This window comes from Rhinatrema bivittatum, chromosome 4 (genome assembly GCF_901001135.1).
Source record: "Rhinatrema bivittatum chromosome 4, aRhiBiv1.1, whole genome shotgun sequence".
NCBI lineage: Eukaryota > Metazoa > Chordata > Amphibia > Gymnophiona > Rhinatrematidae > Rhinatrema > Rhinatrema bivittatum.
In genome coordinates this window covers 482281335-482306909 of record NC_042618.1, presented here as the reverse complement: position 1 = coordinate 482306909, position 25575 = coordinate 482281335, and the positions used below count along the sequence as shown (strand labels likewise).

Genomic DNA, 25575 nt, shown 5'->3' with positions numbered 1-25575 from the left:
AGGTGCGGGTCCGGGATTCCAGTGAGAGTTGGGGTGCGGGTCGGGATTCCGGTGATGGATGAGGTGCGGGTCGGGATTCCGGTGATGGATGAGGTGAGGGTCGGGTTCCTGTGAGGGTAAGGGTGCGGGTCGGTGTTCCGGTGAGGGATGAGGTGCAAGTCAGGGTTGGGGTGCGGGTCGGGGTTCCAGTGATGGATGAGGTGCGGGTCGGGGTTCCAGTGATGGATGAGGTGCGGGTTCCAGTGATGGATGAGGTGCGGGTTGGGGTTCCGGTGAGGGTTGGGGTGCGGGTCAGGGTTCCGGTGATGGATGGGGTGTGGGTTCCGGTGATGGATGGGGTGCGGGTCAGGGTTCCGGTGATGGATGAGGTGCGGGTCAGGGTTCCGGTGATGGATGAGGTGAGGGTCGGGTTCCTGTGAGGGTAAGGGTGCGGGTCGGTGTTCCGGTGAGGGATGAGGTGCAAGTCAGGGTTGGGGTGCGGGTCGGGGTTCCAGTGATGGATGGGGTGCGGGTCGGGGTTCCAGTGATGGATGAGGTGCGGGTCGGGGTTCCAGTGATGGATGAGGTGCGGGTTCCAGTGATGGATGAGGTGCGGGTCAGGGTTCCGGTGAGGGTTGGGGTGCGGGTCAGGGTTCCGGTGAGGGTTGGGGTGTGGGTTCCGGTGATGGATGGGGTGCGGGTCAGGGTTCCGGTGAGGGTTGGGGTGTGGGTTCCGGTGATGGATGGGGTGCGGGTCAGGGTTCCGGTGATGGATGAGGTGCGGGTCGGGGTTCCGGTGAGGGTTGGGGTGCGGGTCAGGGTTCCGGTGATGGATGGGGTGTGGGTTCCGGTGATGGATGAGGTGCGGGTCGGGGTTCCGGTGATGGATGAGGTGCAGGTCGGGGTTCCGGTGATGGATGAGGTGCGGGTCGGGGTTCCGGTGATGGATGGGGTGCGGGTCGGGGTTCCGGTGATGGATGAGGTGCGGGTCGGGGTTCCGGTGATGGATGGGGTGCGGGTCGGGGTTCCGGTGAGGGTTGGGGTACAGGTCGGGGTTCCGGTGAGGGTTGGGGTGCGGGTTCCAGTGATGGATGAGGTGCGGGTCAGGGTTCCGGTGATGGATGGGGTGCGGGTTCCGGTGAGGGATGGGGTGCGGGTCAGGGTTCCGGTGAGGGTTGGGTTGTTGATTCTGTGAAAGATGAAGTTGGGGGTAAGGGTAATTGGGTCCTGAGGACGGTCATTCAGGATGGTGTGTGGGAGAGGTTTGAGCTCGGGGTTCGGGACAGGTTAAGGATGAGAAGCGGTAGAGCTCGGACTACAGACCGGGTTCAGACCGGCTCACCCGAAGAAGCCGCCATGTCCACTGCTCACCCCAGACGCTGCAGCCGCCGCCGAACCGGAACCGACACGTCCTCAGCCGCGCGGCTCCCAGCCGGGCTATGTCACCGCCGCTTCCGGTTGCGCCCAGAGCGCGCTGGGAGTTGTAGTCCGGAAGTGGCGCCGCGCTGTGAGGTGAAAGTGGCGGGAAGCGGCTGAAGTCAGTCAGTGAGCTGTCGTGCGTGAACCCATTTCCGACTCCGGGCCTCACTAACTTTATCTTCATATTCCCAACTTTTGCAATACAGAATCAGAACCGAGTGCAAGGCCTCTGCAGTTCTGAGTCCGACTCCACGTCCCGAAGCCCTGCTTGACCCATGTCGTGTCCCCAGGCCCAGTCTGTGCAGTAGCGCGCCTGACCATGGTCCTCCGCCCTTCAGTAGCGAGCGTGCCCCGGTTCGGAGCTGAGGACTGCCTGAGCCGCCCGCTCTGTAGCCGAAGCTCTCGCCCAGCTCTCAGCCGCACACGCTTGACCGCACCTAGGTGAGCCCCCCTCCCCCTGCCATGTTAAAGGGGGCTTAGTGGGCCTGTTCTTATTAAGCAGGAGGGATGGAAATGACTCCCAAAGTGCCCCCGAGTGGGATGAGAGAGTGCATGGCTGTCTCGGCTTTAGTTTCGTTTTAGTCAGGAAGTGGCAGGGTTGGGGAAGGAACTGCAGTTCCCAGCAGGCAGCGGACGCCTCACCTGGCCCGACAGGTAAAAGCTCGCCACAGACGGCAAGCGAGCGGCGAGCAGAAAGGACGCGGGAAATGGGCGACCGGTAAGCAAAGGCTAGGGAGGAGGAGGTGGAGGTGGCCCGGGACTGAGCCGAGCCAGCATCCGATGACTGGACGAGGACCCATCCCCATGTGCAAAGGCAGCCGCTTCCTTATCTAAACGCCAGGAATCAGGCCGAGCTTTACTCGCAATCTTTAAACTGAGATGCAAAGCCTCTTGCACTGCCTGCTAACTGTAAGCCTTGGGCAGGGTTTCATTGCGTTTCACTGCAGGTTACTCTGAGGAATAACTTATGAGTGAATTTTAAGAGCTGTTTGCACAGTTGGTTGCTCTGGGGAAATGATATTTAGATGTATGCTGGTGTTTGTACAGTGACAGATAGATAAGAACATCCCTGTGGATCCACATGACCCCCTTTGACACATGTCAAACCAAACTATCAGGCCGATACAGTCCGGAGCGCACTCTTAACCTGCCCTTGGACACGCGTTTTCCCTTACCCCTTATTCAGTAAGGGGAGGAAAATGCGCGTCCTACCCGCGGCACCTAATAGCGCCCTCAGCATGCAAATGCATGTTGATGGCCCTATTAGGTATTCCCGTGCGATACAGAAAATAAAATGTGCAGCCAAGCCGCACATTTTACTTTCAGAAATTAGCGCTGACCCATAGGTAGGCGCTAGTTTCTGCCGGCATCGGGAAAGTGCACAGAAAAGCAGTAAAAACTGCTTTTCTGTGCACCCTCTCACTTAATATCATGGGGATATTAAGTCGGAGGTCCCGAAGTGTAAAAAAAAGTTTAAAAAAAAAAAGAAAAACATTTAAAATGGGCCGGCGGCTGTCGGGCCAAAAACCGGACGCTCAATTTTGCCGGCATCCGGTTTCCGAGCCCGTGGCTGTCAGCGGGCTCAAGAACCGACGTCGGCAAAATTGAGCATCGGCTGTCAAACCCGCTGACAGCCGTCGCTCCGGGCTAAAAGGCGCTATGGACGCGCTAGTGTCCCTAGCGCCTCCTTTTGCCCGTTTCTACCACACCACCTAATTTGCATACTGAATCGCGCGCACCGGCGAGTGGCCGGGGTGTTCGTCCACTCTCCCGCAGACTTTACTGAATCGGCCTGTATGTGTGCCCAGTATGTACCCAGATCAGTCCAGACTCCTGCATTTTGCCTCACTGCCAGCAGATGGAGACAGAAAGTCTCACAGACACTGTACATAACCCAGTGTGCCACCTGCAGTCCCTCGGTATTTTTCTGTCTCCAGCAGATGCTAGATGGTGTAAAACCTGCAGTCTGGAAAGGAAAAAAAAAGATTAAAAGACAAAACTTCTGGATTCTCCCAGAAGGTTGTGAGATCCTGGTCGGGCCATCCTCCCCTAGTTTGAGGTGACCCTTCTAATAGCTCAGTCTGGAGGTCCGTGGGGTGGACATCTGGTAATCCAGATCCCTCATTCCCCACCAGACAGTGGTGGAACCTGCTGGCAGTTCTGCACTGCAAGCCCAGTGCAACAGGGAAGTGTCCCTTTAATACAGTTTGTCCTGGGCTGGGTCATTAAAGTTTGGCAAAAATAGCCTGATATAGCCAGTAATCTGGCTCTTTTCTGATCTGCCATGTGGCCTGTGCTCCTGGAACTGGAACCTCTGCACCAAAGGAAAGTATTGGTTCCATGTATCTTTATTTGTTCTCAGAGTTAAAAAAAAATAAAATAAAATAAACCTAGATAGAGGAAACTGTGCAGTAGTGAAGTTCCGGGGAGGGGGGAAGCTACCTCAGTAGCTTCCCCTGAGCTCAGCGATGGGGTTTTTCAGCAGCTTCTCTGCCTGCAGAGGAAACCAGGTATTGGCTCCGTGGCACTGAGGTGCTGTTCCCCTGCTTGCCTTTCAGGTGCTGGTGGTGCTGCAGGTGCAGGGAGGAACAGCATGTGTGTGTGCACCAAAAATGTTTGGGGGGTCTGCATCAAGCATGACTGCACTGGTAGAACAAGTCTCACAGGTGAAGGGGGGGGGGTCTAGTGCTGAGGCTTTCTCCATCAGCGCAGAAATGGTGGCCATTTTCGATTCCCTAGCAGCTTTGGCGAGAAAGCCAGGGAAATCCCTTCCTCAACTATCACCAGCGGTTTTCTGTTCTGCAGAGGTGCAGAGAGGCACTTGCACTGAGGAGGAGTCTCTGGTACTGGTAGATGTCTTCTGCCAGTTTTAATTTGCTTATGCGCAAAGCGTGTTTAGTGAGATGCTGGCTCTTGGCCCCGGTTTCCATGGATTCTCGGCCAGTCAAGAGGCCTGAGCTGTTGAGAAGCTCTTCGGGCCAATGATTTTCGGTGCTGGATGTTAAAAAGGTCCAGGCCTAAACGCGTTGAAGGTGCAGGCAGGATTTACTTAGCCGTGTGGTAGGCCACTGCAGCAGATGTTTTCTCGCGTGCGTAGGCATCTACACACATTTTCACTGCATGCAGTTGCATGTGCTGAAACCTGGGCACGTAAGGCTGCGGCTTAGATTTGAGTGTGTATGTCTGTGACCTAAACTTGAGCACATATATGCACGGGTACTTAAGCATGGATTTGCATAGGTACTTGTGCTCGTAATCATAACCTAGACTGGAGCACATATTTGCGTGGGTACTTCGCATAAGACTACAACCTAAACTTGAGCGCGTATTTGTGCATGTACTTGTGCACGTACGACCGCGATCTATTTTTGAGCGCGCATATGTGCGCATCCTGGAGGGTTGTACCTGTACAACCAGGTGGCATTGGTGTGCAAACAGGAGGCCGCCTAGAGCCAAAGTTCAGGAGAGTTAGGGGCCTGGGACAAACAGGTCCAAGCGCCTTGCTATCTGTCCACCTGGCTAATGGGCCGATACAGAAAAACCCGCGGGAGAGCGGGCGAGCGCCCGCTCAGGCCACGCTCCTGGGCGAGCAATTCAGAAAACCAAAAAATGCAAATGAGGGCCTGCGGTAAAAGGAGGCTCTAGGGACACTAGCGCGTCCCTAGCGCCTCCTTTTTGACAGAAGCGGCGGCTGTCAGCAGGTTTGACAGCCAACGTTCAATTTTACCGGCGTCTCGAACCCGCTGACAGCCACGGGTTCGGAAAAAGGACGCCGGCATAATTGAGCGTCGTCTTCCAGGCTGCGGGCAGATTTTTAATTTTAAAAACTTTTTTTTTTTGAGGGGCCTCTGACTTAATATCACTATGATATTAAGTCAGAGGGTGTACAGAAAAGCATTTTTTTCTGCTTTTCTGTACACTTCCCTGGTGCCAGCCGAAATTAACGCCAGCCTTTCGCAGGAGTTAATTTCTGAGAGTAAAATGTGCGGCTTGGCTGCACATTTTACTTTCTAAATCGCGCAGGAATAACTAATAGGCCAATCAACATGCATTTGCATGTTGTGGGCGCTATTAGTTTCGGGGGGTTGGCCGCACGTTTTCCATGTGCTATTACCCCTTGCTGTATAAGGGGTAAAAATAGTGCGTCGAAAATGCGCGGCCAAATGGGGGCTAACAGTGCGTTCAGCCTGAGCGCACTTTACTGCATCGGCCAGTAAGATGGTGAGACAGATAGTGAAATGCTAAAAGAAATTAAAGAAGCTAACCAAATTGGTATTGCAGTAATAATGGGAGATTTCAATTACCCCAATATTGACTGGGTAAATGTATCATCCCTAGAGAGATAAAGTTCCTAGATTTTATTTATTTATTTATTTAACAGTTTTTTATACCGACCTTCATAGTAAATAACCATATCGGATCGGTTTACATTTAACAAGGGTATAACTGGAGAAACAATTTAAGTAAACGATGGATAACAATAGGTAGAAATAAGTCAAAGTTACAATCAACAGGGAAATAGAACTTGGAAGCTTGCAACAAGCTGGAAAGAAGGTAAAGGCCGGAATAAATATAAAGTGTTACCATAGAGTGTACAGGTTAAAAGCCTAAAAGGTGCTTTAACCTGGAGGTGTCAGAGTCCATTTAGATGGAATAAATTTAGATGGAATAAATGACAGTTTTATGTACCAACTGGTTCAGAAACCGATGAGAGAGGGAGCAATTTTAGATCTAATTCTCAGTGGAGCACAGGATTTGGTGAGAGAGGTAACGGTGGTTGGGCCGCTTGGCAATAGTGATCATAATATGATCAAATTTGAATTAATGACTGGAAGGGGGACAGTATGCAAATCTACGGCTCTCGTGCTAAACTTTCAAAAGGGAAACTTTGATAAAATGAGAAAAATAGAAAAAAAACCTGAAAAGCAGCTACAAAGTTAAAAAGTGTGCAAGAGGCATAGACATTGTTAAAAAAAAAAATACCATCCTAGAAGCACAGTCCAGATGTATCACACACATTAAAAAAGGTGGAAGAAAGGCAAAACAATTACCAGCATGGTTAAAGGTGAGGTGAAAGAGTCTATTTTAGCCAAAAGCTCTTCATTCAAAAATTGGAAGAAGGATCCAACAGAAGAAAATAGGATAATGCATAAACGTTGGCAAGTTAATGTAAGACATTGATAAGACAGGCTAAGAGAGAATTTGAAAAGAAGTTGCCCGTAGAAGCAAAAACTCACAGTAAAAACTTTTAAAAATATATCTGAAGCAGAAAGCCTGTGAGGGAGTCAGTTGGACTGTTAGATGATTGAGGGGTTAAAGGAGCACTTAGAGAAGATAAGGCCATCACGGAAAGTTTAAACAATTTCTTTGCTTCGGTGTTTACTGAAGAGGATGTTGGGGAGATAACCTTCTCTGGAACGGGTTTCATGGGTAATGATTCAGATGGATTGAACCAAAACACGGTGAACTTAGAAGATGTGGTAGGCCTGATTGACAAACGGAAGAGTAGGAAATCACCTGGACCAGATGGTATACACCCCAGGGTTCTGAAGGAACTCAAAAATTTGTAACCTATCATTAAAATCATCCATTGTACCTGAAGACTGGAGAGTGGCTAATGTAACCCCAATATTTAAAAAGTGCTCCAGGAGCGAAACTAAAGACCAGTGAGCCTGACCTCAGTGCCAGGAAAAACAGTGGAAAGTGTTCTAAATATCAAAATCACAGAGCATATAGAAAGACATGGTTCAATGGAACAAAGTCAGCATGGCTTTACCCAGGGCAAGTCTTGCCTCACAAATCTGCTTCACTTTTTTGAAGGAGTTAATAAACATGTGGATAAAGGTGAACTGGTAGATATAGTATACTTGGATTTTCAGAAGGCGTTTGACAAAGTTCCTCATGAGAGGCTTCTAGGAAAAGTAAAAAGTCATGGGATAGGTGGCGATGTCCTTTTGTGGATTGCAAACTGGCTAAAAGTCAGGAAACAGAGAGTAGGATTAAATGGACAATTTCCTCAGTAGAAGGTAGTGGACAGTGGAGTGCCTCAGGGATCTGTATTGGGACCCTTACTTTTCAATATATTTATAAATGATCTGGAAAGAAATACGACGAGTGAGATAATCAAATTTGCAGATGACACAAAATTGTTCAGAGTAGTTAAATCACAAGCAGATTGTAATAAATTGCAGGAAGACCTTGTGCGACTGGAAAATTGGGCATCCAAATGGCAGATGAAATTTAATGTGGATAAGTGCAAGGTGATGCATATAGGGAAAAATAACCCATGCTATAATTACACAATGTTGGGTTCCATATTAGGTGCTACAATCCAAGAAAGAGATCTAGGTGTCATAGTGGATAACACATTGAAATCGTCGGCTCAGTGTGCCTCGGCAGTCAAAAAAGCAAACAGAATGTTGGGAACTATTAGAAAGGGAATGGTGAATAAAACAGAAAATGTCATAATGCCTCTGTATCGCTCCATGGTGAGACCGCACCTTGAATACTGTGTACAATTCTGGTCAGCACCAAGGCAGGTCTTGCCTCACAAATCTGCTTCACTTTTTTGAAGGAGTTAATAAACATGTGGATAAAGGTGAACCGGTAGATGTAGTGTATTTGGATTTTCAGAAGGCATTTGACAAAGTTCCTCTTGAGAGGCTTCTAGGAAAAGTAAAAAGTCATGGGATAGGTGGCGATGTCCTTTCGTGGATTACAAACTGGCTAAAAGACAGGAAACAGAGTAGGCTTCTGTTAGAGCTTTTAGTGCCCAGGGTCTGGGACTATTTGCAGGTCTGGATTCTATGGTATTGAAGTTGGAATGTGTTCACACATATATGCAGCCTCTGCAGGGGGTTCTTCTCCTGCTGGAATTCGTTATTGGAAGTGTTTCATCTACCTCTTCCATTAGAGGGGGAAGCCAGGAACAGTCTTTCTCGAGCGTGGTGCAGAACTGGAGATTCCAAATTGAATAATAGTCACCACCAATTCAAGTCTCTCTGGATGGAGGGTGGTGTGGCAAGATCAGTCGGCTCAGGGCCAGTGGTTGAAACAGGAGGCATCATGGCCTATCAGTCGGTTAGAGACGAGAGCGGTGCATTTCATGTTGCTTGCCTGTCTGCCAGGTTATGCAGCCATCCAGTACAGATCCCAATGCGACGAAGGTGAACTATATTAACCGTCAAGGCAGAACCAAGAATCAGGCAGCGGCTCGAGAGGTCCGGAAGTTGATTCTCTAGGCAGAACAGCACTTGTGACTAGCTGCCAGCCTCTCCATCACCAGAGTGAACAACGTTCAGGTGGATTTTATCAGTCTGAGAAAGCTAGACCCCAGGGAATGGAAGCTGTCGGAGGTAGCGATGTGTCTCATTCATGGAAGATGGGGATATCCCGACCAAAGAGAATACCAAGGTGGTGCGGTTTTACAGCCCCTGTACAGAGGAATTGGAGCTCTGGTGCTGCCATGGACTCCAGGGATTCTTCTTTGTCTTCCCTCCCTTGGCCTCTGCAAGTCACATTCTGAATCCCCACGTATCCCCCTCATGCAAGGTGTTCCCCAAGGATCCTCCCTATCCTCCACCCTCTTTAATATCTATCTCCTCCCTCTCTGCTACCTACTTTCCGACCTAGGACTCAAAAAAACCCTCAAAGACACACTGCAATTCTGGGACTCCTGCTTAGCCTCCATCGATGCCCTTTTAGCCAACCTCCAGCGTGCTCTTAATACTACAAAAACAGAAATCCTTCTCATATCTAACAATCCTGAACTCGCATCTCAGGCATCACCCAATGTCCCCACCCCCTCTTGCCACCTTGCCACCCCCTCTTGCCCTCTGTAAGAGACCTAGGTGTTGTATTAGACCAACACCTCAATTTTAAACCCCATATCAAATCACTACTAAAAGGGGGTTTCTATAAACTACGCATTCTCAAAAAACTGAAACACCTTCTCCACGCCCAAGACTTCCGTCTGGTTTTGCAGTCCACCATTCTATCCAAACTAGACTACTGCAACTCCCTCCTTCTAGGCCTCCCTTACTCTACTATCAAACCCTTACAAATCCTGCAAAATGCCATGGCAAGAATCATCACTGACACCCGCAAAAGAGAACACATCACCCCAGTTTTAAAAGATCTGCACTGGCTTCCCATTCCTTTCCGTATAAAATACAAAACCCTCACCGTTCTTCATAATGTGCTCTACAAAAACAACCCTGCATGGCTCAAAGAAATACCACGTTTCCGTACCTCCAATCGTCCCTCTAGAGCCACCTTTGCTGGCACCCTCCACACCCCTCCTCTCAAAACTGCACATCTCTCCCTCACCAGAGAAAGAGCATTTACCATCGCTGGCCCCACCCTATGGAACTCACTCCCCCCCCCCCTCTCTTCGCCTTGAACCCTCTTTACTCAACTTCAAAAAAGGCATCAAAACATGGCTCTTCCTGCAGGCCTACCCGGATGCCAATCATACCTAAACTCACTGCGCCTGGCTCTCTTACCCTCCAACAATGATGTATCTTAAGGAAATGTTGATTATGTAATTTACTGAAATGTTATGATTATGTTTATACTATTATTACAGTTCCTATTTATCTTCTCTCACTCTCTCCTATTCCTGTTTTTCATGCCCCTTTGGCCCTTGCTTTCACCCATCCCCCTCTCTCCCTTTTCCTTCTCTGCTCCCCCTCTCCCTTCCCTGTTATTTGTAATTTCATTTTCGTTTTTCCATGAGTTGATTGTAAACCGGTATGATGTGACCTACGAATATCGGTATATTAAAAGTTCATAAATAAATAAAAAAAGAGATTGGCCTTTAACTCTCTGAGTGCCTAGGTAGCAACAATGGGTTGTTTCCTGATTAAGGTACAAGGGTATCTCTGTCCGCACATCCAAATGTTCTATAGTTCCTTCAAGGAGCTAAGAACTTGCGTCCTCGGGTGTGGAACATTTGTCCATCTTGGAATCTGAATTTAGTCCTTAGAGGATTGTGTGAGGTCAGTTTGAACCACTAAAGAGAGCTACGGTTAAGGACTTGACTCTTAAAGTGTTTTTCTTGGCGGCTATTTGTTCAGTCAGGAAAAGTTTGGAGTTCCAGGTGCTGTCGTTTCGAGATCCCTTCCTACAGATGTCTGATTTGGAGGTATCTTTATGCATGGTGCCTTCTTTTCTGCCTGAGGTAGTCAGCATTCCATTTTAGACAGTAGAGCTTCCAGCTTTTATGGATTTGGATTCCTCTAAGCCTTATGCAGGGGATCTTAGGCTCTTAGATTGGAGGTATGCATTATTGAGCTATCTAAAGGTCACTTATGATTTCCATAGATTGCATCACCTCTTTGTACTTTAGAGTGGGCCAAAGAAAGGAAATAAGTCGTCTAAGGCTATAATTGTAAAGTGGCTGAAGGAAGCAATCGAGTTGACTTATTTCTATAGGGCATCCGCTGCCTGGGGGGGTTTAGGGGCGCACTTGACACATTCTCAGGCGACTTCCTGGGCTGAGTCGCAGCAGGTATATCCGCATAAAATTTGCTGGGCAGCTACTGGGAAGTCATTGCCCATTTTTGCTAGACATTATCGCTTGGATGTTGGGGGTCTGGCTTCCATGTGCTTTAGTGAGAGTGTTCTGCGAGCGGAACTCTTCACGTCCCACCCTATGTTAAGAGGAGCTTAGGTACATCCCAGGAGTCTGTACTGATCTGGGTATGTATAGGGAAAGGAAAATTGGTTCTTACCTGCTAATTTTCGTTCCTATACTACCATAGATCAGTCTAGAGACCATTTACTGGGGGGAGAGTCCGCCACTTATACTGTTGCTTTGTGTATAGTGCGGAGTTGTTGGAGGTTTTCAATGCTGATCTGCTGGTAGGGAGGCAAAACCCAGGAATCTGAATTGATCCGTGGTACTACAGGAATGAAAATTAGCAGTTAAGAACCAATTTTCCTTTATTCCAAAGTATGTATTGACCTAAAGTATGAATGTTACTTTTGTAAATTGTTGTGATCTTCACTAGGAAGGGCGGTATATAAAATAGCTAAATGAATAAAATATGGGATGGATGTTGGGCTGCATTTTGAAGAGAGATTGTTTGGTCTGTTGCTGACATGTTTCTGTATTTTTTTTCAGGGAGCCAAGAAGATGCAGTTTTTGAGCTCTGGGTCAGATGATCCCTTTGACTTCCTCTTTAAGATTATCGTGATAGGAGACTCAAACGTTGGGAAAACGTGTGTGGTTCATCGCTTCAGATCTAGACTCTTCACCGAAAAGCAGCATAACACCATTGGTGTGGATTTCACTGTGCGTTCTTTGGACATTGAGGGCAAGAAGGTGAAGGTAGGGAGTAAGGAGTTATGTAGGATGGCAACGCCCAATCGGAGAACAAGTGGCATGTTCCTTCCAAGCACTGAGCATCTTTAAGGCAGGAATAGGTAGCATGCTCCTCACAAACAATGAGCATCACAATGGCGGGTGGAGATGGCTCCTCCCCCCAAATTCTGAGCATCCTTATGGGGAGAACATTGTGCATGTGCCCTCAAAATATGAACAGCTCTTTGGGGGAAGAGAAAGCAGGTAGGCTGCTTCTCCTAAGCCTGAGAAACCTTGGGGAGCAGCTAGCATGCTTCTCCAAATCTTGAGCAGCCTTGGAAGGGGGAGAGGGTAGCTTGATACCTCATACCTCTCAAACACTGATTAGCCCTAGGGGGGAGCAGGTAGCAAGCCTCTCTTACACCTGAGAAACACAGGGTTGTGGGGAGCAGGATTGGAGGGGGAGAAGAAATTCACTCTAACTAGCCCCATCTTGGGAGGAGATTATTTTATTTATTTTTAAGCATTTGATATTCCATCTTTTCCTAAAGGTAGGCCCAAGGCAGATTACATAAAATAACAAGGCATTGAGGTAATAAAGAATGGATGCATAAAAACATAAGACTTGCATTGCTGGTCCATCATGTCCAGCATCCTGTTTCCCACAGCGGCCAAGCCAGGTCACAAGTACCTGGCAGCATTCCTAAGTTCAATAGATTCCATGCTGTGAATCCCAGGGATAAGAGGTGGATTTCCCCAAATTCACCTTTAATGGCTTTCGGACTTTTCTTCCAGGAACTTGTTCAAACCTTTTTTAAACCCAGCTACGCTGACAGCTTTTACCACATCCTCCAGCAATGAATTTCAGAGTTTAATTATGTGTTGAGGAAAGAAAAGTATTTTCTCCTATTTGTTTTAAATTTTTCACCTAGTAACTTCGTTGCATATCCCCTAGTCTTTGTAGTTTTTGAAAGAGTAAACAACTGATCATACCTCTATCATATCTCCCCTCAGTCATCTCTTCTCCAAGCTAAAGAGTCCTAACCTCTTTAACCTTTCATTACTGGGGAATTGTTCCATCCCCTTTATCATCTTGGTCACCCTTCTCTGTAACTTTTCTAATTCTGCTCTATCTTTCTTGAGATGTGGTGACCAAAACTGCTCACAGTACTCAAGATGCTTTCTTGGCTGCTGCTGCACACCGAGCAGAGGATTTCAACTTATTATCCACAATGACGGCTAGATCCTTTTCATGAGTGGTGACTCCTAATGTGGAACCCTGCATTGTGTAGCCATAATTTGGATTCCTCTTCCCTATGAGAGTCACTTTGCACTTGTACACATTTAATGCCATCTTCCATTTGGATACCCAGTCTCGCAAGGTCCTCTTGCAATTTTTCACAGACCTTTTGTGATTTAATCATTTTGAATAATTTTGTATGATTAATTCCTGTTCATACCCTGGATCAGGCCAGACAAGTGGGTTTATGCACCCCTACCAGCAGATGGCGGCAGAGAACAAAACCTTTGAGGCACTGCTACATAACCAAGAGTGCCACCTGCAGTCCCTCAGTATTTCTCTGTCTCCAGCAGATGGTAGAGGTGCAAACCTGCAGGCTGACTAGTTTTAGGAAAAAGAAAACAGAGGAAAAGATTTTGGATTCGACTTGTTGCTCCCTGAGATGCTAGGCACCTTCGTGGGCCACCCCTCAGGTGGAGCTGGGCGACCAGGTGATTGGTAACGCCTGTCTGTCTGTAGCCCTTTGGTGCTGGAGGCCTTGATTAGCCAGGGTACTGGCTCCCTCGTGGCCTCTAAAGCCGCCTCCTGCCTGCCGTCGTCCCCATAAAGGGAAGTATTCTTGTCTTTGTGACCTTAATTAAGTTGTTGGGGGGGGGGGGGGGAAGATTAAAGCTCTGAACAATTTGAAGCAGGCAACCAGGAGCTTCTGTTGGGGGCGGTCCGATGGCAGGGTGCTTTTGGCAGCGGGGAATTATTAGGAAGGAAATGGTGAATAAAACACACAATGTCATAATGCCTCTGTATCGCTCCATGGTGAGACCGCACCTTGAATACTGTGTACAATTCTGGTCGCCGCATCTCAAAAAAGATATAATTGCAATGGAGAAGGTACAGAGAAGGGCAACCAAAATGATAAAGGGGATGGAACAGCTCCCCTATGAGGAAAGGCTGGAGAGGTTAGGGCTGTTCAGCTTGGAGAAGAGACGACTGAGGGGGGATATGATAGAGGTGTTTAAGATCATGAGAGGTCTTGAACGAGTAGATGTGAATCAGTTATGTACTCTTTTGGATAATAGAAGGACTAGGGGGCATTCCATGAAGTTAGCAAGTAGCACATTTAAAACTAATTGGAGAAAATTATTTTTCGCTCAACGCACAGTTAAGCTTTGGAATTCATTGCCAGAGGATGTGGTTAGTGCAGTTAGTGTAAATGGGTTTAAAAAAGATTTTAATAAGTTCTTGGAGAAATCTATTAACTGCTATTCATTAAGTTGACTTAGGGAATTGCCACTGTTATTACTGGCATCAGTAGCATGGGGTCTACTTAGTGTTTGGGTACTTGTCAGGTATTTGTAGCCTGGTTTGGCCACTGTTGGAAACAGGATGCTGGGCTTGATAGATCCTTGGTCTGACCCTGTATGGCAATTTCTTATGTTCTAATGTCTTAAGTTCCTTACTCTTTTGAAAGTTTAATGTTATTATTGGGGAGCTATGATACATTTTGTTACAGTGCTTAATCAAGGGAATACTGACTCTATTTGTGCTGCACTACCTATAAGCAGAGGCAATGATGTCATGGAAGAATTCATGTTGATTGTTATTATCTAGTGGTTTGGTTTTTTTTTATTTGTTTTTGTAATACTGGTTATTTATATTTTATACTAATGCTTTATTTTTTATGTTATATCTTGAAAATTATGATTGTGTTAAATTTTCTACTACCGCTTGGACAACAGGTTTTATAAGCAGGTTAAAAAGTTTTAATAAATGAAATGAAAAATTGTGTGCTCTGCCTCCATCTGCTAGTAGGAGGACATAACCCATTAGGATGAACTGACCTGGACTGGTGTAGCAGGACCCATGCAAAAAAAATTAAAAGGTAAAAATGTCAACTTCCGTGCATTAAACAAAGATCAAAGTAAGACCAAAGGACTGCCAGCATGGTTAAATGGTACTATTAAAGCCATAAAGACATCTTTTAAAAATTAGAAAGCAAGTCTAAATAAGGAAAATAGGAAAGAGCAAACACTGGTAAGACAGATATAAAATATTAATAAGGAAAGCCACAGAGAAGCTTGCCACAGAGGCAGAAGCCACTCAAATGCAAGAAGCCTGCAGGGGAGTCGGTTGGGCCACTAGATGATCAGAGAGTAAAAGGGGGCACTCAGAGAAGACAACACTATAGTAGACGATTGATTTCTTTGGTTCAGTCTTTACTGAAGAGGATGTTGGGGAGATCCCACACCGGAACTGTTCTTTGAAGATGATGAGTTAGAGGGATCTCTTTGGCTTGGAGTGAGAAGATGGTTGAGAAGGGACTCATGAGTGGGATGGAATGAGGACTGTTATTTACTCTTGCAAGTAATACTAAAACAAGATCAGATGTTCCAAACGATGAGCGGTATATAAAAACCACTAATAAATAAATAAATAAAATAAATAATGCCAGAAATCTAAGAAGTAAGATGGGAGAATTAGAATGTATAGCAGTGAATGATGACATAGACTTAATTGGCATCTCAGAGACTTGGTGGAAGGAGGATAACCAATGGGACAGTGCTATACCGGGGTGCAAATTATATCGCAATGACAGAGAGGAGCACCTGGGAGACGGTGTGGTGCTTTATGTCCGGGATTGCATAGAGTCCAACAGGATAAACATCCTGCATGAGACTAAATGCACAATCAAATCTTTATGGGTAGAAATCCCTTGTGTGTCGGGGAAAGACTATAGTGATAGGGGTATACTACCGTCCACCTGGTCAAGATGGTGAGACTGACAGTGAAATGCTAAGAGAAATTAGGGAAGCTAACCAAATTGGTAGTGCGGTAATGGGAGATTTCAATTAACCCAGTATTGACTGGGTAAATGTATCATCGGGACATGCTAGAGAGATATCGTTCCTGGATGGAATAAATTACATTTTTATGGGGCAATTGGTTCAGGAACCGACGAGAGAGGGAGCAATTTTAGATCTAATTCTCAGTGGAGCACAGGATTTGGTGAGAGAGGTAAAGGTGGTGGGGCCGCTTGGCAACAGTGATCATAACATAATCAAATTTAACTAATAACTGGAAGGGGGACAGTAAATCTACGGCTCTAGCACTAAACTTTCAAAAGAGAAACTAATAAAATGAGAAAAATAGTTAGAAAAAAAACTGAAAGGAGCAGCTACAAAGGTATAAAGTGTGCAAGAGGCAGGGACGTTGTTAAAGACCATCCTAGAAGTCCAGATGTATTCCACATATTAAGAAAGGTGGAAGGAAGGCAAAACAATTACCAACATGGTTAAAAGGGTGAGGTGAAGGAGGCTATTTTAGCGAAAAGATCTTAATTCAAAAATTGGAAGAAGAATCCAACAGAAGAAAATAGGATAAAGCATAAGCACTGGCAAGTTAAGGGGCAGATTTTAAAAGCCTACACGCGACAATCCAGGTGGATTTACGTGCGAAGGGGGGGTTACACACGCCGGGCCTATTTTCAAAAGACCGGCGACGCGTGTAAAGCCCAGGGACGTGTGTAAGTCCCGGGGCTTGAAAAAAATGGGTGGTCCCAGGGCGTGGTGGGAGCATGGCCATAGGGCTCTCTTCGGCCGCTGGGCCAGAGGATCGCGCGCTGGCCAAGTGCCTCTGGCACTTGGCCAGTGCCTCTGGCACTTCTGGGATAAAGGTATGGGGATATTTTTTTTTTCGGGCTGGGGGGCGGGACAGGGAGGGGAAGGTGGGGGGGGGGGGGGGCCAAAGGAAAGTTCCCTTGGAGCAGCCTTGGAGGGAATGGGGAAAGCCATCGGGGCTTCCCTAGGGCTTGGCGCACGCAAGGTGCACTAGTGTGCACCCCCTTGTGCGCGCTGACCCCGGATTTTATAACATGCGCGCGAGTAGCGCGCACAAATGTAGGCCATGCGCGTAGGTTTTGAAATCTGCTCCTAACTGTAAGACATTGATAAGACAGTCTAAGAGAGAATTTGAAAAGAAGTTGGCCGTAGAGGCAAAAACTCACATTAAAATTTTTTTAAATATATCCTAAGCAGAAAGCCTGCGAGGGAGTCAGTTGGACCATTAGATGATCGAGGGATTAAAGGGGCACTTAGAGAAGATAAGGCCATTGCGGAAAGATTAAATGATTTCTTTGCATTGGTGTTTACTGAAGAGGATGTTGGGGAGGTACCCGTAATGGAGAAGGTTTTCATGGGTAATGATTCAGATGGACTGAACCAAATCACGGTGAACCTAGAAGATGTAGTAGGCCTGACTGACAAACTGAAGAGTAGTAAATCACCTGGACCGGATGGTATACACCCCAGAGTTCTGAAGGAGCTCCAGAATGAAATTTCAGATCTATTAGTTAAAATTTGTAACCTATTATTAAAATCATCCATTGTACCTGAAGACTGGAGGATAGCAAATATAACCCCAATATTTAAAAGGGTTCCAGGGGCGATCCAGGAAACTACAGACCAGTTAGCCTGACTTCAGTGCCAGGAAAAATAGTGGAAAGTGTTCTAAACATCAAAATCACAGAACATATAGAAAGACATGGTTTAATGGAACAAAGTCAGCATGGCTTTACCCAAGGCAAGTCTTGCCTCACAAATCTGCTTCACTTTTTTGAAGGAGTTAATAAACATGTGGATAAAGGTGAATCGGTAGATGTAGTGTACTTGGATTTTCAGAAGGCATTTGACAAAGTTCCTCATGAGAGGCTTCTAGGAAAAGTAAAAAGTCATGGGATAGGTGGCGATGTCCTTTCGTGGATTACAAACTGGTTAAAGACAGGAAACAGAGAATAGGTTTAAATGGACAATTTTCTCAGTGGAAAAGGGTAAATAGTGGAGTGCCTCAGGGATCTGTACTTGCACTGATGCTTTTCAATATATATATAAATGATCTGGTAAGGAATACGACGAGTGAGGTTATTAAATTTGCGGATGATACAAAATTATTCAGAGTAGTTAAATCTCAAGCAGATTGTGAGAAATTGCAGGAGGACCTTGAGACTGGAAAATTGGGCATCCAAATGGCAGATGAAATTTAATGTGGATAGGTGCAAGGTGATGCATATAGGGAAAAATAACCCATGCTATAGTTACACAATGTTAGGTTCCATATTAGGTGCTACAACCCAAGAAAGAGATCTAGGTGTCATAGTGGATAATACATTGAAATCGTCGGTTCAGTGTGCTGCGGCAGTCAAAAAAGCAAACAGAATGTTGGGAATTATTAGAAAGGGAATGGTGAATAAAACGGAAAATATCATAATGCCTCTGTATCGCTCCATGGTGAGACCGCACCTTGAATACTGTGTACAATTCTGGTTGCTGCATCTCAAAAAAGATATAATTGCGATGGAGAAGGTACAGAGAAGGGCTACCAAAATGATAAAGGGGATGGAACAGCTCCACTATGAGGAAAGGCTGAAGAGGTTAGGACTTTTCAGCTTGGAGAAGAGACGGCTGAGGGGGGATATGATAGAGATGTTTAAAATCATGAGAGGTCTAGAACGGGTAGATGTGAATCGGTTATTTACTCTTTCAGATAATAGAAAGACTAGGGGGGCACTCCATGAAGTTAGCATGGGGCACATTTAAAACTAATCGGAGAAAGTTCTTTTTCACTCAACGCACAATTAAACTCTGGAATTTGTTGCCAGAGGATGTGGTTAGTGCAGTTAGTATAGCTGTGTTTAAAAAAGGATTGGATAAGTTCTTGGAGGAGAAGTCCATTACCCTGCTATTAAGTTCACTTAGAGAATAGCCACTGCCATTAGCAATGGTAACATGGAATAGACTTAGTTTTTGGGTACTTGCCAGGTTCTTATGGCCTGGATTGGCCACTGTTGGAAACAGGATGCTGGGCTTGATGGACCCTTGGTCTGACCCAGTATGGCATGTGCTTATGTTCTAAATGACAGAGGAAATTTAATGTGGACTAGTGCAGAGTGATGTACATAAGGAAAAATAATCCAAACTATGCATACATAATGCTGGGTTCCATACTAGCTAGAGATGTGTAGGGGACATTTTTAATTTCTGTTCATATGTTTCAAGTTTATTCTGTTGGGTGTCAGTTTGTTTAATGTTTATTTCGATTCAATTCATTTGCCAAACTATAATAAACATTGAGGTCAATATTCAGTTGGCTGTTTAGTGCCAAGTTATCCGGCTAATGTTAACTGGATAACTTGTCCTGTGTGTTCAGTGGGAGAAACGTCCCACTGAATATCCCCGATTAAAGTTATCTGACTAACCATAGCCAAATAATTTTAAACATAAGCAGGTGTTCTTTTGAATGTTGCTGGTTAGATATAAAGCTATTCGGCTGTGGTTAGCCATATATCTGTATACATCGCAGCCTGTCCCCCGCCTCCCTCCCACCCGAGTGGCAAAGGCCCTTGGGGCCTAACTTGCCTCCTCACCACCACCACCAAAACGGGACTTTTAATATAAAAAAATTAAAATTTTGGTGTCGGGAGTCCCTCCAAGCCCTGCTCCAACTTCCCTTTATACTTCAAAAATGTCAGTTTTGCAGTGTCCAGGTTCACATCCCCGCCCCGTACCTTGAATTCAAGTTGGTCTCCAGGATTGCGATCCTGGACCGGTGCTTCTGGGGATGCCTCTGCCATTGCTAGGAAAATTTGATGGATACACCGGTCCTGGACTCTTTTTGAATTTATCCGGTTAAGTCTAAAGTTATACGGACACAAGATCTTCATCACTTCTGCCTCGCCAGCTTCCCTTTAAAAATGGCACCAGCTGACTCTAACACCATTACTAGTACCATTGTTTGAAGTATTTTCTTAGTAATGACAGCAGATAAAGACCAAATGCTCCATCCAGTCTGCCCAGCAAGTTGCTTATGATTGTAACTGCCGTTCCATGCACTCTTTTCTTCATTTCCAGTTTCTGGAGATCTGCAATGTTTATCCCATACCCTTTTGAATTAAATTACTGTTTTCATTCTCACCACCTCTGGGAGACTATTCCAGGCATCTACCATCCTCTCCATGAAGAAATATTTCATTCTCCCCACCTCCGGGAGACTATTCCAGGCATCTACCATCCTCTTCATGAAGAAATATTTCCTGATGTTTGTTCTGAGTCATTCCCCCCCCCCTTCCCCCTGGAGTTTTATTTTGTGATCCCTAGGTCTACAGTTTTTCTTTCCAATGGAAAAGGTCTGAGGTGTTCATCTTTGATGCCTGTCAGGTATGAGAAGGTCTGTATCGTATCTCCCCTGCACCTCCAGGGTGTACATATTCAGATCCTTCAGCCTCTCTTCATAAGTCTTCCAATACAGTCTCCACTCCATTTTGGTCGCCTTTCTTTGAACAACCTCCATGCTATCTCTGTCCTTTTTGAGATACAAGCTCCAGAATTGCACACAATACTCCGGGTAAGGCCTCACCGAGGACCTTTGTAAGGACATTATCACCTCTCGTTTCTTACTGGTTATTCCTTTTCTATGCAGCCCAGCATCTTCTGGCTTTAGCTATCACCTTGTTATATTGCTTCACTGCCTTCAGATTGCCAGACACTATCACCCCCAAGGTCTCTTTCCTAGTCTGTGTACATTAGTCTTTCATCCCCTATCACATACAGCTTTTTTGGATTACTGAACCCCAGATACATGATTCTGCACTTCTTTGCATTGAATCCCAGTTGCCAAATCTTCAACAACTCTTCAAGCTTTCTTAAATCACTTTTCATCCTCTCTACTCCTTCAGGCATGTTCATTCTGCTGCAGATCTTAGTATCATCCACAAATAAACAAACTTTACCTTCTATCCCTTCCGCAATGAAGATATTGAACAGAACCGGTCCCAATATCGATCCCTGTGGCACTCCACTTAACACCGATCTCTCTTCAGAGTAGGATTCATTTACCATTATATGCTGCCTCCTATCAGTCAACCAGTTTGTAATCAACTTCACCACCTTGGTGCCCACTTTCAACCTTCTCATTTTATTCATGAGTCTCCTATGTGGGACCGTATTGAAAACTTTGCTGAAATCCAAGTAGATCACATCAAGTGCTCTTCCTTGAGCCACTTCTCTAGTCACCCAATCAAAAAAACCCAATAAGATTTGTCGACAGGACCTTCCCCTGGTGGGTCCATGTTGACTTGGGTCCAGGACCTCAATGGATTACAGATAGTTCACTCTCCTTTCCTTCAGCAGCATCTCCATTAAGTTTCCTACCACCGAGGTGAGGCTAACCGGCCTGTAGTTTCCAGCCTCCTCTTGTGAAGCAGGACCACCACTGGGCTTTTCTAGTCACACAGCACCACTACCGTTTCCAGGGATCTGATGAACAAGTCTTTTAGGGGAACCACCAGCACATCTCTGAGCTCCCTTAGTATCTTAGGATGTACCTTATCTGGCCTCATGGCCACTTTGTTTTCCTAGCTCTTCCCATACATTCTCTTCTGTAAATGGGGTTGTGTATCTATCCCATTTCCATTCATGGTCTTGTCACCCAGCCACTGTCCTTCTCCAGGGTCGTCTTTTGGAATGAACTGAAAGTGTGTGGTAGTATCCAAAAAATTAAGTAGAATGTGAGGAATTATTCAGAAAAGAAAAGAAAACAAAAGTGAGACAATAACAGTGCTTCTGTATCAATCCATGATAATGCCAAACCTTGATCGCAGTGTACAATTTTGGTCACCACACTTCAAAAAAATATATTAAAGCTGGAAAACGTACAGTCAAGGGTAACAAAAATGATTATGATAGGAGTCGGGTGGCCCCTTTATAGACTAACCAATTCATTGAAGTATGAGCTTTCGAGGACAGAGTCCACTTTGTTAGATGCTTGAAGTGATGGACAAGCTAAGCTACAGCAGACTAACATGACTACCCCTCTGAAAAAATGATCGCACGGATTCATTGACTTTGTTATGAAGAAAGACTAAACAGGTTAGAGAAGAGCTGAATTAGAGGGTATATAATAGAGGTTTATAAAATTATGTGTAGTATGGAGCAAACGAATATGGAATAATACTATCAAATAGTACTAGGACTAGGAGATGCTGACAGGCAGAAGATGAAAAGAAATTTAAGAGAGAATTTTCTCAGTCGATGCACAATTAAGCTATGAAACTTGTTGCCAGAAAATGTGGTTGAGTAGTATAAAGGAGTTTAAAAAAGGTTTGTATGAGTTTTTGTAGGACAGGTCCATAATTAATTAAGATAGACTGGTTTCTTCACCTCTTAATTCTTGGAAAGAGAAACATAAAACATTTTCATATTGGTATTTGATGGGCTACTCCCAGCTGCTTCCAGGCTACTTGGATAGGCCACTGTCAGAGGTAGGACGCTGGGCTTGATGACGCATTGGCCTGACCCAGGAGGGCATTTCTTATGTTCTTATCTGTAGACTGGGTGCTATAAGTAGTAGTAAGATAGCAAACATGATGAAGGGGGAGGAGGTATGCCCTGAGAATGGGCAGCATGGTAGATCAGGCAGCATTCATGAAGGGAAGCAGTAATGATATGAGGAAAGGAAGCATTGGACTGTGCATTAGAGGAATGGGAGCAGAAGGTATGTGCCAGGCCAGGCAGGGTATGTAAGGGAGTAACAGATATTAAGGCTGGAGGAGGGGCTGGGGACATCCTGGGACTAGTTTATTGTTTGAGATCACACAACAGCATCTCCTGCTGGCCCAGTATGAAGACCTACGGTTGCACAACTCCGTGCCTATCCATATCACCCTTTGCTGTTCCACTACTAAGCATCCCTCACTTCCACGCTCCAACCATGTTCTTCCCCTGGACAGACGATGCTAATCATGTATTAGATTATTTAGTCATTAGAGACTGCAGTCTTTTGCAGGCAAGAGGTTAAATTGTTAACATGGTAAACATGGCTAAAGGAATCTAATGTCAGGAGATGGGATATTTGAAAATCAGGCCTGAGCAAGAGTCTCTTGACGATGTAGATGTAGGTTGGAAAAAAATTAGACAAGAATAGATGTAGGAATTGTAATACATGGAGATGTCACTGCATTGACTTTCCTCCTCAACACCATACCTGCAGATACAAGTGTGGGACACTGCTGGTCAAGAACGCTTCCGGACCATAACACAAAGCTACTATCGCAGTGCCCATGGAGCTATCATTGCTTATGATCTCACCAGGCGTCAGACTTTTGAATCTGTTCCTCACTGGATTCATGAAGTTGAAAAGTATGGGGCAGCTAATGTGGTGCTGATGTTAATTGGTAGGTGAATTCAATTTATAAAATATTTTTAAGGGGAAGCTGAATCCTGTAATTTTAGATTTTTTTTTAACCAACTTTGGGAGTCATTCATCAAATGATAACGCCATAACTCATGCGATAAATAACACATCGCGAGATGTATGCCAGTTCTAAAAAATTAAGTCAAAAGGGGGAGGAGTTTGGGCAGAGTTTATGAAATGAAGGGTGTTTAACGTTGCGTGCGATAGTGTAACGCATGTTAGCACACATTTTAACGCTGGAAATAACTACCCCTTTTTTCTGGCATTATGCTGTGTGATATGCCTGAACCGGGATTTGCGCTAAATATCGCAAATCCCATTTCGGGCGGAGGGAGAAGGAGTGGAGTGAGCCTCTGGGGAGGCACACATATTGGTCAACCTTTTACCCCACTGCAGCAGGGTCAACTAGTAATCAAGGTGAGGTGGTGGTCTAGGGTTTGGGGCAGTTTTACGTGCACAGAGGTACAAACAGCACAAAGATTTGATGTGATTTGGAATGAGGAAAGGTACACAAAGATGAGATTTGTACAGTGTACTCTCACCCTAGCTTGATGATAGCTAGGTAGAGAGTGCATCGAACTAGATCGAGAGTACTATTTATTTATTTAAAAGCTTTTGTATACCACTTATACAAAAAATAGAGATCTAGGCAGTTTACAAGATAAACATACATAATATAACAAAAATAACAGCATAATAATAAAACAGCAAAATAATGAAAAAAGATTTAAGCGGTTTACAGGTTTAAAAAGTACGTAATGAACAAAATAAAATGATAGCATAATAAAAAAAAACAAGCGACAAGATGTACATTGAATGAAGGAGATTAGGGTAGGTATTATTCTGAACTGTGTGTGTCAAAGTCGACAGAGCACAGATAGGTTTTAAGTTTCTTCCTGAATTCTTTAGGATTGGTTATAGTCTGAGTGTGGATGGGATAGAGTTCCAGAGTAAAGCGCGCTTTCTGGTGATTTCTAGCCTAGCGACTTTAACCGTTGGGACCTGAGGAAAATTTATATCAATTGATCTTAAGTGACATCGAAGTTGATGTAGGCGTAAGGCGGTGCATAGCCAGACAGCAGATGGATTGTGAATTAGGTTGAAAATTAGCATCAGGATTTTATAATGAATGCATTGTTTAATTGTTAGCCAGTGGAGGCTGAGGAGTACGGGGGGTAATGTGTTCCTACAAATCTCATCTTTGTGTACCTTTCCTCACTTCAGATCACATCAAATCTTTGTGCTGTGCATGTAAAACTGTCCCCCAAACCCTAGCCCACCACCAAAACCTCACCTTGACTTAGTAGGTGCCCCTCCTACAGTGGTATAAATAGTTTACTTATATGAGAGCTATTCAGGTGAAATTTATAGCAAAATGATGAATCTAGGTCTTTGTTTTATAGTTTACTGTCCAGTGCTCCTTTGCCGACTTTATGCTCCTACAGCATTCCCTCCAGTGCCTGTGTCTACAGGCGACATGAGCTCCCCACCATTCCCTGCACTACAGGGCCAGCCTGAGCCCCATGCAAGAGGCATTCAAAAATCCCCGCTGACAGTGAGCCGTAATCTTGTTGCATGGAATCCTTTCCTTTACCTTTTTCTCTTTCAACCAGAACTCCTGCAGCCTTGAAATTATCCATATTCACCCTCTAAGTGAAAAATACATTTAAAAAAAAAAGTAACTTTTTCTCTGTCCCCCACTTTAAAGGGAACAAGTCAGACTTGTTGGAGAATCGTCAGGTCCTGTTTGAAGATGCCTGCACACTGGCGGAGAAACATGGGCTGCTGGCAGTCTTGGAGACTTCTGCCAAGGAAGCACAGAATGTGGAAGAAGTCTTCCTGCTCATGGCCAAGGAACTGCTGGTACGGAACAGCCTCAACCTGCACAAGGACAGTCCCTCTGGGAGCCTGCATCTGGACTCCCGCCCGGTGATTGCAAAGGAGAGCTTCCAGAAGCAGCGCTGCCCCTGCTGACAGAGGCCTTGCATCTGAAGCCTAAGATAAAGTCCGGGTAATGGCTCCCTCAGCACAGGAAGGTCACTCTGAACCTATGTCAAAAGGGATGTTTGGAACTGTTTTATTATGGAGAACTGTGAGACATTGGTGTGTTTTATCTGTCTCATATCTTCCTAACACCTGCTCTAGGGTTAATACATGTTGATTGAGCCCTTTCATAGAATTGGCTTCTAGGGAAAGGATTGGGGTTCATGTTATGGGCCTAGAAATCCTTAGGGAGGCATTACCAAACTCTGCAAAGTAACTCTAGGTTCTCAGGGTCTTTAGGCCAGTCCTAGTTTAGTTCCCATTTTGAAGCATCTTGGCAATTTTAGTTTGATTTCAAAAGCAAAGTCATAATGTTGTCTGTGATTAAAATTAACATCTGATATATGCA

The 25575-nt window shown here is 45.3% G+C and overlaps 2 protein-coding genes across 5 annotated transcripts in view; one reads left to right on the top strand and one right to left on the bottom strand.

Annotated features, from left to right (window-relative positions):
- The window catches only part of SLC37A3 (solute carrier family 37 member 3), a 76883-nt gene extending 75429 nt beyond the window's left edge, over positions 1-1454 (bottom strand). Inside the window, exon 1 of the mRNA XM_029597547.1 lies at positions 1322-1454. The gene's annotated coding sequence lies outside the window, so the exon portion shown is untranslated. The remainder of the gene's footprint in view (positions 1-1321) is intronic.
- Positions 1455-1471: 17 nt separating this feature from the next.
- Positions 1472-25575, top strand: RAB19 (RAB19, member RAS oncogene family). Of its 4 annotated transcripts, none has more exons than XM_029597356.1 (4): positions 1472-1839; positions 11525-11731; positions 22980-23163; positions 24892-25575. In XM_029597356.1, exons 2-4 carry the CDS (start codon positions 11537-11539, stop codon positions 25155-25157), a joined length of 645 nt encoding a protein of 214 aa, XP_029453216.1. In that variant the 5' UTR covers positions 1472-1839; positions 11525-11536; the 3' UTR covers positions 25158-25575. The 4 variants fall into 4 exon arrangements, with proteins under 4 accessions (XP_029453216.1, XP_029453217.1, XP_029453218.1 ...); XM_029597357.1 differs by lacking the exon at positions 1472-1839 and adding an exon at positions 1915-2052; XM_029597358.1 differs by lacking the exon at positions 1472-1839 and adding an exon at positions 1965-2116 and having other exon boundaries at positions 11525-11695.